The 16,554-nt window shown below is 40.5% G+C and overlaps 1 protein-coding gene across 4 annotated transcripts in view; it reads left to right on the top strand.

The window, feature by feature from the left end:
- The window catches only part of MXRA5 (matrix remodeling associated 5), a 105,384-nt gene that overhangs the window by 66,484 nt on the left and 22,346 nt on the right, over window positions 1-16,554 (top strand). For all 4 annotated transcript variants that reach the window (XM_056558844.1, XM_056558843.1, XM_056558842.1 and 1 more), the window contains exon 3: window positions 10,735-10,945. In XM_056558844.1, coding sequence (XP_056414819.1) covers window positions 10,743-10,945 — 203 coding nt within the window. In that variant the 5' untranslated portion in view covers window positions 10,735-10,742. The remainder of the gene's footprint in view (window positions 1-10,734; window positions 10,946-16,554) is intronic.

Raw genomic sequence — 16,554 nt, 5'->3', positions numbered from 1 at the left:
TGTACTGCACCTAATGTGGGGGGAACTGTACTGCACCTAATGTGGGGGGAACTGTACTGCACCTAATGTGGGGGAACTGTACTGCACCTAATGTTGGGGAACTGTACTGCAACTAATGTTGGGGAACTGTACTGCCAACCTAATGTGGGGGAACTAATGCAATAGGCTGCGCACGCCTATGGTGTATATAGAGAGCTGTCAATACCTGAGTAAGACCACCTACTTGACTACCTAGCTCAGAAGAGGATACTTCAAATAAAAATTCGCATACAGAGTCCAAAGACATTGTGGTCTAAGTGGTTTATCAAAGATCAGAATGGCGCTCAAACCCTCAAAGCTTGGATTATTTTTAGCAGGAGGACCCTACATTATACGTCCTCACTGATAGCAGGGTATTTATACATTTTCCACCCTTTACAGGATGTGTTACCCCCATTATTATATTTTGTCCTTATTTTGGTCTTCTACCAATTCTCTGACTTTTCTTTTTCTGTGGGCAGTACTAAGCTAGGACAACATGTATACAGCAAGTGTTTGGTTGGTTCTGCATGCACGCTCCCAATGAAACAATGTACAGTAGTGGCCACTGCTTCAACCCCTTTATTCAATAGCCTGTTTTGACTTTAATGACAAAGGAAAATGTTCAAAATCTAACATGCATCCATTTATTTGGTAATAACTTTGGAACTCTTTCACTTATGAAAGCGATTCTGAGATTGTTTTATGTGACATATTGTACTTTACATTAACCCCTTAAGGACCAAGGACGTTCTGGAACGTCCCCGCACCCTGGGCTTTAAGGACCAAGGACATTCCAGATGTCCTGGTGTTTCTCTGGTCTCTGCCACGCGCCGGGCAGAGATCGAAACGGCATGTCTGCTGTAATCGTTCAGCAGGCATTCCATGCAAATGCCTAGCGGGGTCCCGGGACAATTCACCGCCAATCACCTGCAGTTGCTGGGGAGCGGAGACAATACTGTCACCGCCCCAGCAACGCTGCTATTGGCCGGCGATCGTCCGGCCAATAGCAGAGCGGCAGAGGAGGGGTTAACGGCTCCTTCCCGCTGCTGCACCCGCTCTTTTCGTTCAGTCAGCGGGTGCAGCAGTGAGAAGAAGCCGTGGATCCACCTTTGGAGCCGGAGCCCCCTCAGGAGCCGTAGAATAGGGAAAGCTGATTGCAGGGACAGGTAGGAGTTAATAGGTTAAAAAAAGTTCTATAAAAGTAAAAAAAAAGTAAAAAAAAAAAAAGTACCCCCCCTCTGACCCCCTAATAGGTCCCCCAGGGTCCTATTAGGGTCTGATCCCTGACCCAGGTCCTATTAGGGCTTCAGGGAGCTGCGTGCGCCATCCCCTTTTTTTTTTGGCCGCAGCTTTTTTTTTTTTATAAAGGACCGTGCGGAAGAACCAGAGAAGCCTCCCTCTAAATTTTGCTAAGACGCTTATCCCCAAGGGTGAGTCCCGTGCCCTCACCCATGATAACCTGTTGTTGGTGAAGTACAAGGATTAGAGGGATGCCTTTATGCTCATCACAATTCATGGGAAATGCAGCAACCCTGTCCCTGTGCGAGGTACAGTGGGATCGGTCCTCAAGCCCGATTGTATTCTGCACTACAATCGGTATATGGGGGGAGTTGATCTCTCAGATCAAGTCCTCAAGCCATACAACGCCATGCGGAAAACACAGGCATGGTACAAAAAAGTTGCGGTCTACTTGGTACAGGTTGACATGTACAACGCTTTTGTACTATCCCATTACGCTGGCAACACAGGGACATTCCTCCAGTACCAAGAAGAAGTCCTAAGGTTCCTGATCTTTGCTGACCGGGAAAGATCAGGCCGGACTTCCCAAGGGTCTGGAGTTATAGGCGCCAGGATCATCCCAGGCCAACACTTTCCAGGTGAGGTCCCCCCCCCCCCCCCCAGTGGAAAGAAGGGACGATCCCATAAAAAATGCAGAGTGTGTTACAGGAAGGGGAGACGGAGGGACACCACCATTCAGTGTGACACTTGCCCAGATAATCCGGGCCTCTGCATAGGCTGCTTCAGGGAGTATCATACTTCCATGGAGCCCTAAATTTTCCATTTTTATTAGAATTTTCCATAATTTGACCAATGTACCAAGTCCAGAGTACATTCCAAAATATAATCCCCATAAATCACTAAATTGCCCCAAAAAACCTTAAAAAAAAAAAAAATGATAAGACCTCTGGGGGTGTTTTGTCAAAAATGGGTCATAGGTCACTGAGTCACTATCATCAGGGACTTTTTTATGTTGCCTCAAATGTGCAGCGCTCTCTCTCCACCTGAGCGGGTGCGCATTTGAGGCAACAGGTTAGGGACGGCCACACACATCACTTTCCCAGAATGATGATTCAGAGCATAGGGTTTGGGGTGGGCATATTTTTTTAGTTTTGGCTATGCTCTGGGTCATCATTCTGGGAACATATCCTGTTTTGTTATGTTTTATAATTTTCTGTCCCACTGTACCCCATATTACGGGCCTCTGTACCCCACCTGTCTACCCCAGTTACGGCCCGTTTTCCCCCATAGTGTTCCCCTATTTTAGGGCTCAGTGCTCCCGCCATTTTTTATTTTTTTTACATATGCAAAAGTTGTGAAACCCCTGTAGGGTATTAAGGCTTACTTTATCCCTTGTTACATTCCTCAAAGGGTCTAGTTTCCAAAATGGTATGCCATGTGGGGGGTATTTTGCTGTCTTGGCACCATAGGGGCTTCCTAAATGCGACATGTCCCACCCATTTCAGCAAGGTTTGCAAATGTGACTCCTTCTCTTCTGAGCATTGTGGCACTCCTGGAGTGCACTTGACGTCCACCTTTGGGGTACCTCCATACTCAGAAGAGATGGGGTTACAAATTTTGGGGGGTCTTTTCTACTATTAACCCTTGCAAAAATTTGAAATTTGTGGGGAAACCCACATTTTAGTGAAAAAAAAATATTTTTTTTTTACATCTGCAAAAGTCGTGAAATCCCTGTGGGGTATTAAGGTTCACTTTACCCCTTGTTACGTTCCCCAAGGGGTCTAGTTTCCAAAATATAATGCCATGTGTTTTTTTTTTTTTGCTTTCCTGGCACCATAGGGGCTTCCTAAATGCGGCATGCCCCTAAAGCAAAATTTGCTTTCAAAAAGCCAAATGTGACTACTCCTCTTCTGAGATCTGTAGTGCGCCAGCAGAGCACATTATACCCCCACATGGGGTGTTTTCTGAATCAAGAGAAATTGGGCTTCAAATTTTGGGGGTATTTTCTCCTTTAACTCTTTGTAAAAATGTAAAATTTTTGGGAAACCAAGCATTTTAGGTAAAAAAAATGTTTTTAACATATGCAAAAGTCGTGAAACCCCTGTGGGGTATTAAGGTTCACTTTACCCCTTGTTACGTTACCCAAGGGGTCTAGTTTCCAAAATATAATGTCATGTGTTTTTTTTATGCTGTCCAGGCACCATAGGGGCTTCCTAAATGCGGCGTGCCCCAAGAGCAAAATTAGCTTCCAAAAAGCCAAATGTGACTACTCCTCTTCTGAGACCTGTAGTGCGCCATCAGAGCACTTTTCACCCCTCTATGGGGTGTTTTCTGAATCGGGAGAAATTGGGCTTCAAATTTTGTGGGGTATTTTCTGCTTCAGCCCTTTGTAAAAATGAAAACATTTTTGGAAACCAAGCATTTTCTGTAAAATATTTTTTTTTTTTTTACATATGCAAAAGTCATGAAACCCCTGTGGGGTATTAAGGTTCACTTTACCCCTTGTTACGTTCCCCTAGGGGTCTAGTTTCCAAAATATAATGCCATGTTGGTTTTTGTTTGCTGCCCAGGCACCATAGGGGATTCCTAAATGCGGCATGCCCCCAGAGCAAAATTTGCTTCCAAAAAGCCAAATGTGACTAAAAATATTTTTTTTTTACATTTGCAAAAGTCATGAAACACCTGTGGGGTATTAAGGCTCCTTTAATTCCTTGTTACGTTCCCCGAGGGGTCTAGTTTCCAAAATTGTATGCCATCTGTTTTTTTTTTTTTTTTTTACTGTTTTGGCACCCTACGGGCTTCCTAAAGGTGACATGCCCCCCAAAAACCATTTCAGAAAAATGTTCTCTCCAAAATCCCCTTGTTGCTCCTTCCCTTCTGAGCCCTCTACTGCGCCCGCCGAACAATTTACATAGACATATGAGGTATGTACTTACTCGACAGAAATTGGGCTACAAATACTAGTACAAATTTTCTCCTTTTACCCCTTGCAAAAATTAAAAAATTGGGTCTACAAGAACATGCAAGTGTAAAAAAGGAAGATTTAGAATTTTCTCTTTCACTTTGCTGCTATTTCTGTGAAACACCTAAAGGGTTAAAACACTTACTGAATGTCATTTTGAATACTTTTGGGGGGTGTAGTTTTTATAATGGGGTCATTTATGGTATATTTCTAATATGAAGACCCTTCAAATCCACTTCAAAACTGAACTGGTCACTGAAAAATAGTGAGTTTGAAAATTTTGTGAAACATTTGAAAATTGCTGCTGAACTTTGAAGCTCTCTGGTGTCTTCCAAAAGTAAAAACTCATCAATTTTATGATGCAAACATAAAGTAGACATATTGTATATGTGATCCAATTTTTTTTTTATTTTGAATATCCATTTTCCTTACAAACAGAGAGCTTCAAAGTTAGAAAAATGCTAAATTTTCATTTTTTTCATCAAATTTTGGGATTTTTCACCATGAAAGGTTGCAAGTTGCCACAAAATTTTACCACTATGTTAAAGTAGAATATGTCACGAAAAAACAATCTCGGAATCAGAATAATAAATAAAAGCATTCCAGAGTTATTAATGTTTAAAGTGACTGTGGTCAGATGTTCAAAAAACGCTCTGGTCCTAAGGTGTAAAATGGCCTGGTCCTTAAGGGGTTAATGCTACATTTTGATTTATATTTAGTGATTTTTGTAAAAAAAAATAAAAATTTGCGAAAAAAAACAAATGTTTTTTTCTAGACTTTACATTTTCTACTCGTACAATAAATAGTCATGCCACACCAAATTAATGATTAATTCACATCTACAATATGTCTACTTCATGTTCCCATCATTTGGTAAACATTGTTTAACTTTTTAGAATGTTAGAAGGTTTATAAGTTTAGCAGCAATTTTCCAGATCCAAGAAAATTGCTAAATCAGATTTTTCAGGGTCCAGTTTTGTTCTGAAGTGGAATTGAGGGGCCTGTATGTTAGATACCTCCATGAATCACCCCATTTTATAAACTGCACCCCTTAAAATAATCAGAATGACATTAAAGACATTAATTAACCCTTTAGGCGTTTCACAGAAATAAAAGCAAAGTGGAGGCGGAATGTAAAAATTTAATTTTTTTGCAGATTTTTTATTTTAATTTTTTTTTTCTGTAACACAGTAGGTGTTGACAAAGAAATACAACTCAGGATTTATTGCCTGAATTCTGACATACTTAGAAATATCCCATATGTGGCCTTTGTGCGCTACGTGTCTCTCACACAGGCCTCAGACATGAAGGCGAGCTGTGTGGATTTTGGGGTGCTCTTTTAGTTTAGGATATTTTGTTGGCATCATATAAAACTACAGGGGCCTTGGGGCGCAAAAATACTTTTAGGAGACGCTTTCATTGGTACCATTCTGTGGTACATGTGACACTCATTTTCTATTTTATTTTTTATGAGGCGGTATAAATAAAAAAATCTATTCTTTTGGGGGTGTATTATATACATATATAATATATTTTATAATTTTTTTAGATTTTTTTTCTTTTCTTTTTCACATTTTTTTCAAAAAATATTTCACTTTTATTTTTTGCACATTTTTCACACTTTTTTTTTTTACTATTATACACATAATTCAATGGAGTACACATGTTTACTCCATTGAATTATGCCTATGTCTGTCAGTACAGACAGGCATAGGATAGATTAGTTATGGACTGACCGCTCATGTTGCCATGCCAACGGAGGCCAGTGTCAGGCCTCTGGTTGCCTTGGCAACCATCGGCACTCTGTTTTTACTTTGTAGAGCGCCTACCGGTGACAGAGGGAGCTCCATCCCTCTTTAACCTTAATAGACGCTGCGGTTTACAGAGTTAACTCAGAATTTGAGCTCCAATCCTGAGTGCCCGCGGGTTGCCTCCTCCGATGGGGCCCCCTTACCACTGATTGCTTCACACAGTGAGCCCTGCGTCCCCAAGAGGTTAAAAAAATACTTTGAAATTCAAGTGGCTTCATATTCACTCAATGCAAACAAAGACTTTGCTGTCTGGATAATTCCTTTAACAAAGAAATAAACATTCATACATTAGACTTTAACAAGGTAACAATAAAGATTTGGATTAACTTGTAGAACATCAAGATCTCTCCAGTCAAATCTTCATCCAAATGTTGTGTGTTTTAATATTATATTGTGTTCTGCCAAATGATCTCCTTTTACCTATCGTTGACAAAATATTGGAAACTTAACTTTTCATAATTGTCTCTTGGCAACAGTTTGTTGTGGACAATACTGTTGCCTTAAATAAAGATCACACATTAATGGGAAATGCATTTACAAAATATGTAAGAGGTCGAGGACATCCATTTCTAAATTTCACTGTAAATAGCTCCATTTCATCTGTGTATTTATGTAGAATAAAATCATTAGCTGTAATATGACAGGTGACTCCTATTATACTTCACTTATCATTCCAATCCTATGACATAAATGGATACACAACTGTCATTTAAAACAATATAGCTCATACACTTCCCATGAAATTGGTATGACTTAGCTGTCCTATCAGTACAACTGCTGTTACTACCACAATTAAGAGATTAGATACTACTATCAACAGTAACAGTAACTTGTTAATCTCTTGAGAAGGCATGGGAAACCCTGGAGTTATGTTATAAAAGGAAAGATATATACCGTAATATTAGTTAGTAAATTACTACAGCAAAGGTGTAGAATCTTTATATAAAAACATCTTTAACAGATATACCTACCTAATATATACCACTTATAGTATCATTAAAGTGAATTTTAGATTTTTTAAGGGGGTTGTCTGGATTTTAATGATTTAAAAAAAAAAGTTGGAAATGTTGTCAATTTTGTCCCGCACATCTGTTACTGGTTTCTCTTCACACAACACAAGACATGTGGTCACTGCAGACAATCACTGGCAGGATACCTGAGGGTGATCAGCTGATCACTGGGATAGTTTTTTTTTTTTTCTAAAAGTGGTTGTAGTAAGACCAGCTTTTTTTTTTTTTCCAGTTAAAGGAGTATTCTTAAGTACAGCCACTGGGACACCCCCTAATTGTGAGAATAGAGAACTCCCTGAATGAAAGGAGCACACAGTACGTGCAAGGCCAGCACTACAATCATTTTCTGTGGGTTGTCTGATCATTGTCTTCTGTCAGATCAATGCTGCTGAGCTCGGCAATGTTCAGATGCCCCATAAAGAATCATTGAAGTGTTTGCTGTACTTGGGTACTGCCTCTCCATTCATTCAGTGGATATTTGTTTTTCATTCCCGGGATCAGTCATGCCCTTTTCTGTCGATAGGGGATAACTTTTATTGATGAGAATTAGGGATCGACCGACTACCGGTTTGGCCGATATTATCGGCCGATAATCATGATTTTGGTCATTATCGGTATCAGCAAATACCTTGCCGATAATCTGATAATGCCCTGCCCCCCGTACCGCCCCCACCGCACCGCAACCGCCCCCCCCCCCCACCGACCCACCGCACCGCGTCGCACCCCCCACCGCACCGCCACGGCCCCATTGCCTCCCCCATTCCCGGTTTTATAATTACCTGTTCCTGGGGACCGGGGGCCACGCTACTTCTGGCTCCTGCTGCATCCTGCGTTGCGCTGTGCGCAATGACGAGTGACGTGACGTGATGTCACCGTCAGTGCGCACAGTGACAGCTCAGGAGGTCGCCACTGGAGCCAGATGTAGAGTGGGCCCCGGGCCCTGGGAACAGGTAATTATAAAACCGGGGATGGGGGAGGCAAAGGGGCCGGGGCGGTGGGGGAGTGCGATGCGGTGGGGCTGTAGGGGGAGGTCGCGGTGGCGGTGATAGGACTCAGGACCCCCGGTCAGGCAGGGGGAGAGAAGCAGGCGGCGGCGGTCTATGGCACTGCAAAAGCCGCTGCAGTTCATTGATTTAAAGCGCCCGCTTTAAATCAATGATCTACAGTGGTGTCGTGGGGGGATAAATAGCCGATAACTTATACCGGAATATCGGTATAAGTTATTGGCTATTGGCCCTAACCTGCACCGATATCGGCCCTAAAAAAACGATATTGGTCGATCCCTAATGAGAATACCTCTTTTAAGTCCTTGAGATTATCAGTGATGGGTTACATTGCTTTATAGTATTCATCTATTTTTGTTGGTCTAATGCTATGGTGATATAATTAATGTGAAAAAAAGGAAAATTAGTCCTCAAGTCTCCTATTGTAAAGTGTCTCCCACATATCTTATTGTAAAGTGAAATTAAATAATTAAAGATGGAAATATTAGTATGTTGTAAGGCCATATAGATGAATTAGATATTTTATGAAATATATAAATAAAATATCTAATATAATATATCTAGAATTAATATTCCCATACCACTGGGTGCTTGTTATTGCTTAATGTTTAAAATGTATATTAAATTAACAATATATAATGATATAAAATTCATATAAAAATGTATCCCTATAGTATGATCCACCCCCAAAGTTCAAAGTGCAGAGAGCACACCAAAAATATAAACTGTATGTATGATATTTTTGAGGGGTTGTTCGGAGAATGCAAAAAAGAAAAACAATTTGTGTGTAATAGATAGTAGGTGCTATGTACTTCTCATTTGTCCAGCAGTGTTATACACCATGTCATCCAAAGGTACTATACACTGAATGTTCTCCTACAATGAAGAAGCTATATATTTTATGGTTTCTATATAATGAAATATAAGTGCTGTGCACAGTACCTTATTCTCCTATAGAGATGATTCTCAGGTGCTATCCACTGTTGTTAACTCAGAGTCCATTCCTGTTAAAGGGTATAGGTTCTGGGGTGTTCCAACATATATTACAGCTACATGCTGCTTATTCCAAGTTTGATTAATTTATTTTATTTAACTTTACACTGAGATATCCCTCTAGACCTTTTGTTCACACCACTTCTGAAACCCAACAGACACATTGGCCTTCATTTACTAAGAGTGTTGGATTTTAACTAGTGTGCAAGGACTTGCAGGATTCCATTATATTTACTATGGGAATGTACAAGTCAGAAAAATGTTCTGACCAGTATTTCTAGGTGGATATTTCCAGCCATTTATTCACAGGATTTTCTGTGAATTCAATAGTAAATAGGTCAGGTTGTGAAACCACACCCTTTTTAGTCCAGCCATATCCCCTTTGCAGCAAACCACGCCCGGCTTTTCACAATGCAATGTCAGGTTAGTCGTATTTTCCTGGTGCACACAGTCGCACACTGTTTCAGACAGTCTCAGACACTATTCTCCAAAATAACTTGGAAAAACTCGACAAAAACTAGTGGGTTTTAGCTTAGTAAATGAGAGCCATTATGAACATGGGCCCTTTTTTAGTTAACCTTGATCCCCCCCAGGAGGTCTATTTTGTTGTGCTGCACTATTTCCAATTGCTGTTATAAACTGGTGGCCATGGCCACCGATCACAGCATGATGTCGCATTGTGTCCACTATGATGGGATGAGATTACCTGTCATTTCTCTTTCCAAATTTTGGAAAACATCTTTTTTTCTATTGTAAAATTATAATTATATTCATTGGACCTCCTGTCATTATAATAAGCTTTAAAGTCTTCATTTAGAATGATAAGTTGATATCTCTTCAATTGTCAAGAATAATTACCATGACTCATATGTATACACATCTTATTGTTGCTGTATGTGTTTCACCCTTTGGGCGATGTTGTTGTGTGTTTAATACTCTTAACGTTATTATATCTATCATTTCTTATGGGTAGAGATTTCCATATCATGTTGTCACACTGACAAATTATATGAATGGGAGTTTCAATACGACAAGCTGAATATTACAATTAGGTTTTACTGTATCTAGAATTGTCTGATATATGAGAAACAAATATGTTCAGAATTTATTAGAACAAAAAAAAAAAAAAATCAATAATGTAGAAGCCAAGTACTTCTACCTCTTCAGCTTAACAAATTGTGGACATTGGGGATGAGTGTCTGATTATGGGGGGGTGGGGGGTGCAACCACTCCTGAACAGGACCCGGCTCCCTGAGAGGCATCTCAGGCATCTGCAGCTTGTGCTCCTCCCAGACAGTCAGGCCCCATTGAGAAGATTGTGGGGGGGGGGGGGGGGGAAGGGGAATGGGTAGCTGTCAGACCACGATGGATCAGACACTTATCTTCTAGCCTGTGGATAGGGTATAAGTTGTTGTTTTTCTCTGCACACCCCTTTAACTCTTTAAGACAGAGTTTTCCATCCTTTTGTACCCTGTGATATAGCAAACACATAAACAGTGTACAGCGGCTCTCATCTTCTCTGATGTACCTCTTGCACGGATAGCCTGGAGTCCTGGCCACTAATCCACATACATACTTTTTCCAAATGGAATGATCCAGCTAAAGGAGACTTCAGTAAAACTCAGAATTTTATTTGTTTAAGTTTATTAACAGAAAGTGACATATATATTTTTTGCTGTTGTTTGCATATACAGGATCAAAGATGAAGACAGTAACCAGAATATACCATGGGATACGGTTATGGTTGTTTCCGTTTATCATCATATCATTGAGGTTTCCACACACGGCCTTTTCCTGTCCTAAACCATGTGCCTGCTATGTCAGCTCTGAAGTTCACTGCACATTCCGATCTCTAGCAACTGTACCAACAAGGATTCCAAAAAATGTGGAAAGAATTAATTTAGGGTTTGTATAAACACTTTTTATTCTAGTGTTAAATCTAGATGACACTTTGTATGTGTAAAAATCACCACTCTATTCTCTGCCAAGGTGCCAGAACTGTGCCTTCTGTATTTACAATAGATGGAATGAAGGCATGTTGCTTGCCTCTGGTATGCTTACATAGTTATATAGTTACATAGTTAATACTGCTGAAAAAAGACATATGTCCATCAAGTTCAACCAACGAGGGGAAGGGGTATGGGTGAAAGAAGGATAAGGGATGTGATTCTATATTTCTGCATATGCATCAATGTTATTTTGTTCTTAGAATGTATCTTACCCTTTTTTGAAGCCCTCAACTGTTCCTGTTGTGACCAGTTCCTGAGGTAGACTGTTCCATAAATTTACAGTTCTTATGGTAAAGAAGGCTTGTTGTCCCTGGAGACTAAACCTTTTTTTTCTTGAGTTGGAAGGAGTACCCCCTGTGTCTTTTGAGAGGGGTTTACCTGGAAGAGTTTGTGGTGTCCTGGTACCACATCCTATCTGGTACCTGTGTGTATAGGTCCCCGTAGCCAGAGTCCCTAGGAAGTGTGGGGGTCCTTATTGTCTAGTCCACCCCTAGTCACCTCTCATCTAGGTATTAGTTATGTAGTAATTATTTAGGATTTATATATATATATATATATATATATATATATATATATATATTTAATTGTAAAAATGTATATAATTGGTTAATTACCTATACATAGTGTAGCATAGTGAACTCTATGGTTTATTGCTTAAGGAGCTTTGGAGGTCCCTATGACATATTTCTCCCATCACTCCCTGTAACAGTGAGTGACAGTTACTCGGACCAATTCAAAACAGCCCTGCCCCTGCCCATATAAGGGAGCGGCGGCCATTGCTCTCTCTCTTGTTCCCGGGCTGTCAAACGAGCAGGATCTGCGCAGCTATCTTCCGCAGTGAGTTAGGCCCGAGCCTTGCGGCAACGGCTGATCTATTCAGAATCGTAAGTGTATCAATCCCTAAGCACTCTGCAAGATCACCGGACCTTATCTATCCCCTAAATCCGGACGGATCTTCGCAAATTACCCTAAATACAGAGACTTGTATTAGAAGTCAAGGTCCGCAACAACTGTCAGTCATTGAACTGTATAGAGACTGTATTAACGAGACTGTTACTGTTCATTGGATGTACCGCAAGCCTTTAAGTAAAGTTTTCCAAGTTCAAGTTCAACTACCTTTTGGACCTCAGTCATTTTATGCATGCACCTATCGTTACTGGGAAGGGTGGTGATAGGCCGGAGAATTACCTCAGCATACTAGCCCTTAGCCTGGCGTCACGAACTATAGGGTTAACATTAACCCCTCATCTACCACAAAAATACCCCAACTACTATTACCCCCCAAGGGCTACCACAAGTTTTTCTCAATTTTTTTTATATAGGTCATTTATACTTAAATAAGTTGATAATATCCCCTCTTAAAGGTCTCTTCTCAAGACTAAACAAATGTAATTCTTTTAATCTTTCCGCATTGCTAAGAAGTCCTTGCCCCTCAATAGTTTAGTTACTCATCTGTACGCTTTTCAGCTCCATAAGGTCCCTTTTATGAACTGGTGTCCTAAAGTGAACAGCATATTCCAGGGGAGGCCATACCAATGCTTTATAAAGGGGTAGTATTATGTTTCTGTCTTGCAAGTCCATGCCTCTTTCGATACATGACAATATCCTGCTGGCCTAAGAAGCAGCTGCCTGACATTGCATGCTGTTCTGCAGTCTATGACCTGCAAGTACACTCAGATCCTTCTCTACAAGTGACTACCCCATTTCACTCCTTCTAGGACATATGATGCATTGTACCCAAATGCATAACTTTACAGTTAATCACATAGTAACTCATTTTCCAAATGGATACCCGAAAGCTCAGCCTGTCCAAGTCATCCTGTAACATCGTCCATAGACTGTATCGTGCTACAAGGCTTTGTGTCATCTGCAAAGATAGAAAGAGAGTTGTTGATCCCATCCTCTATATATTAATAAATAAGTTATATAAAAGCAGGCCCAGTACTTAACCCTGGGGTACACCACAATCTGGGACCAATCAGAGTACGAATCATTGACCACCACTCTCTGCGTACAGTCCTTAAGCCAGTTTTTTTTTGTCCAGTTACAAACTAAAGTTTCTAAACCTAAAGACCTTAATTTATTTGACACATTTATGAGAGACAGTGTCAAATGATTAGCAAAATCTAAAAACACGATATTCACAGCCACACCTCTGTCCAGGTTTCTATTCACCTCTTCATAAAATCAAATAAGATTGCTTCATTCTTAACATTGAACTGTTATGAACTCTTACATCCTCCATTATCATTACTTATTAGGGTCATTAAAGCGGAAAAATGTATGTTTAAATAGGCACATGGATAGATAGGGCTAATCTTCAGCATTTCTGTCAAATGAAGTAGGTGAAGGCAAGCGGATACATGGATGGTGGGGAATGCCCCCGGGGCTTTTGAGTCTCACTTACACCTTAACAAAAAGGTTTATATCTTGGCACTAGAAAGGACTATGGGGATAAGAAAAAAAAAAGTTAGGTCTGTAATCCTGATGAGAAGTTCTATCTAGCCAAATGCTTATTTACACCCTTGTTTTCTTGCTGACATGTTCCCATTGACAACTATTTCATTGAACACTTAAAGGGGTATTCCGGCCTTATACATCTTAACCCCATATCACGCTCCCTCACATAGACATGAATGGAGGGGCATGGCGTGACATGACGAGGGGCGTGGCGTGACATGACGAGGGACATGGCCGGGACACCACGTCTTGGTCTCAGAGGCAGCACCCGGCACAGAATGCCGGAGGCTGCGCCAAGCTCACAGGGGTCCTTTGAATAGGGGATAAGATGGATGAGGCCAGAATACCCCTTTTAAAATGACATTCTTTTGTCTTTTAGCAAAGCTTTATCAATTAATGCCTTTTCCTGAATTCTTTCTGCTTTACTTTCCCATGGCTCACAACATCTCAGCATTCAGTCATAGTTACATTGTTTGTACAGTTGGAAAAAGACATGTCTATCATGTTTAACCAAGGTAGGGTAGAAGATTTGAATGAAGATAGGGGTATGAGTTACTGTAAAACTGTTTCCCCGTAGTTATCCAGAGTATGTTTGGAAACTGAAAAGGCATAAATACTTCTGCCATAAAAAGAAAAACTTTCTCCCCTGATTGCATATGGTGATCAGAATGGACCACGTTCAAAACAAGAATTGTACACAATTTGATCAATATTGGCCATTACAGTTGTTGAAACTGGCCATAAATGAAGGATAACAATCAATCTTTCACATTTAGGAAGCCCCTATGATGGTTTTTCATAAAATTTTATATTTTTACAAGGGGTAAATGGAGAAAATGCTCCAAAATGTTGTAACTCCATCTGTTCTGAGTATGGAAATACTCCATGTGTGGACGTCAAGTGCACTGTGGGTGTACTACAATGCTCAGAAGAGAAGCAGTCACATTTGGCTTTTGAAAAGCAAATTTTGCTGAAATGGTTTTTGGGGGGCATGTCACATTTAGGAAGCCCCTATGGTGCCAGAACAGCAAAAGAAAAAAACACATGGCATACTATTCTGGAAACTACACCCCTTAAGGTATGTTATTAGGGGTATAGTGAGCATTAACACCCCACAGGTGTTTGACGACTTTTCGTTAAAGTTGGATGTGTAAATGAAAAAAAAAAATTTTTTTCACTAAAATGCAGTTTTTTCCCCAAATTTTACATTTTTACAAGGGGTAATAGGAGAAAATGCCCCTCCAAAATTTGTAACCCCATTTCTTCTGAGTATTGAAATACACCATGTGTGGACGTCAAGTGCTCTGCTGGTGCACTACAATGCTCAGAAGGGAAGGAGCGCCATTGAGCTTTTGGAGAGAGAATTTGGTTGGAATAGAAGTCGGGGGCCTTGTGCATTTACAAAGCCCCCGTGGTGCCAAAACAGTGGACCCCCTCACATGTGACCCCATTTTGGACTCTACACTCCTCACAGAATTTAATAAGGGATGAAGTGAGCATTTACACCTCACTGGCGTTTAACAGATCTTTGGAACAGTGGGCTGTGCAAATGAAAAATAAAATTTTTCATTTTCACGGACCACTGTTCCAAAAATCTATCAGACACCTGTGTGGCGTAAATGCTCACTGTACCCTTTATTACATTCCGTGAAGGGTGTAGTTTCCAAAATGTGGGAGGTCCATTGTTCTGGCACTATGGGGGCTTTGTAAACACACGTGGAGGAGAGGAGGAGCGCTAAAAGCCCAATGGCGCTCCTCGTCTTCTCAGCATTGTGTTTCTCCCGCAGAGCACTTTACATCCACATACGGGCTATTTACATACTTAGAAGAAATGGGGTTACAAATTTTGGGAGGCTTCTTTTTCTATTTTCCCTTGTGAAAATGAAAAATTTAGGGTAACACCAGCATTTTAGTTAATTTTTTTTTTTTTCCTTTTTCAATCCAACTTTAACGAAAATTAGTCAAACACCTGTGGGGTGTTCAGGCTCACTATACCCCTTGTTATGTTCCGTGAGCAGTGTAGTTTCCAAAATGGGGGTCACACGTGGGTATTTATTTTTTTGCGTTTATGTCAGAGCCGCTGTAAAATCAGCCACCACTGTGCAAATCACCAATTTAGGCCTCAAATGTACATAGTGCGCTCTCACTCCTGAGCCTTGTTGTGCGCCCGCAGAGCATTTTACGTCCACATATGGGGTATTTTCATACTCAGGAGAAATGACATTACAAATTTTGGGGTCTTTTTTTTCCTTTAACCTCTTGTGAAAATAAAACGTATGGGGCAACACCAGCATGTTAGTGTAAAATGTTTTATTTTTGTACACTAACAGGCTGGTGTAGACCCCAACTTTTCCTTTTCATAAGTAGTAAAAGGAGAAAAAGCCCCCCAAAATTTGCAACACAATTTCTCCCGAGTACAAAAATACCCCATATGTGGATCTAAACTGTTTCCTTGAAATACGACAGGGCTCGGGAGTGAGAGAGCGTCATGCGCATTTAAGGACTAAATTAGGGATTGCATAGGGGTGGACATAGGGGTATTCTGCGCCAGTGATACCCAAACAGGGTGCCTGCAGCTGTTGCTAAACTCCCAGCATGCCTGGACAGTCAGTGGCTGTCCGGAAATGCTGGGAGTTGTTGTTTTGCAACAGCTGGAGGCTCCGTTTTGGAAACACTGCCGTACGGTACGTTTTTCATTTTTATTGGGGGGACAGTGTAAGGGGGTGTATATGTAGTGTTTTACCCTTTATTATGTGTTAGTGTAGTGTAGCGTTTTTAGGGTACATTCACACAGGCAGGAGTTTATGGTGAGTTTGCTTTTTTTCATATAAATTATAACATGAAAAATTACCAATACATACAATAAGTAGATAAACAATACTTTACAATAGATAAAAAAAATCTTAAATTCATGACATCAACCCATTGCTACTTAATGCCAACCTCTTGCACTATGGCACAAATATAATGGTGGTGCTAAACTGTAATAAATATGCAGTCCATCTAACCAACATTAACGAAAAAGTAGAGAAACCAGTGAAATTC

This window comes from Hyla sarda, chromosome 2 (genome assembly GCF_029499605.1).
Source record: "Hyla sarda isolate aHylSar1 chromosome 2, aHylSar1.hap1, whole genome shotgun sequence".
Taxonomy (NCBI): Eukaryota; Metazoa; Chordata; class Amphibia; order Anura; family Hylidae; genus Hyla; species Hyla sarda.
This window is presented reverse-complemented; position numbering and strand designations above follow the sequence as displayed.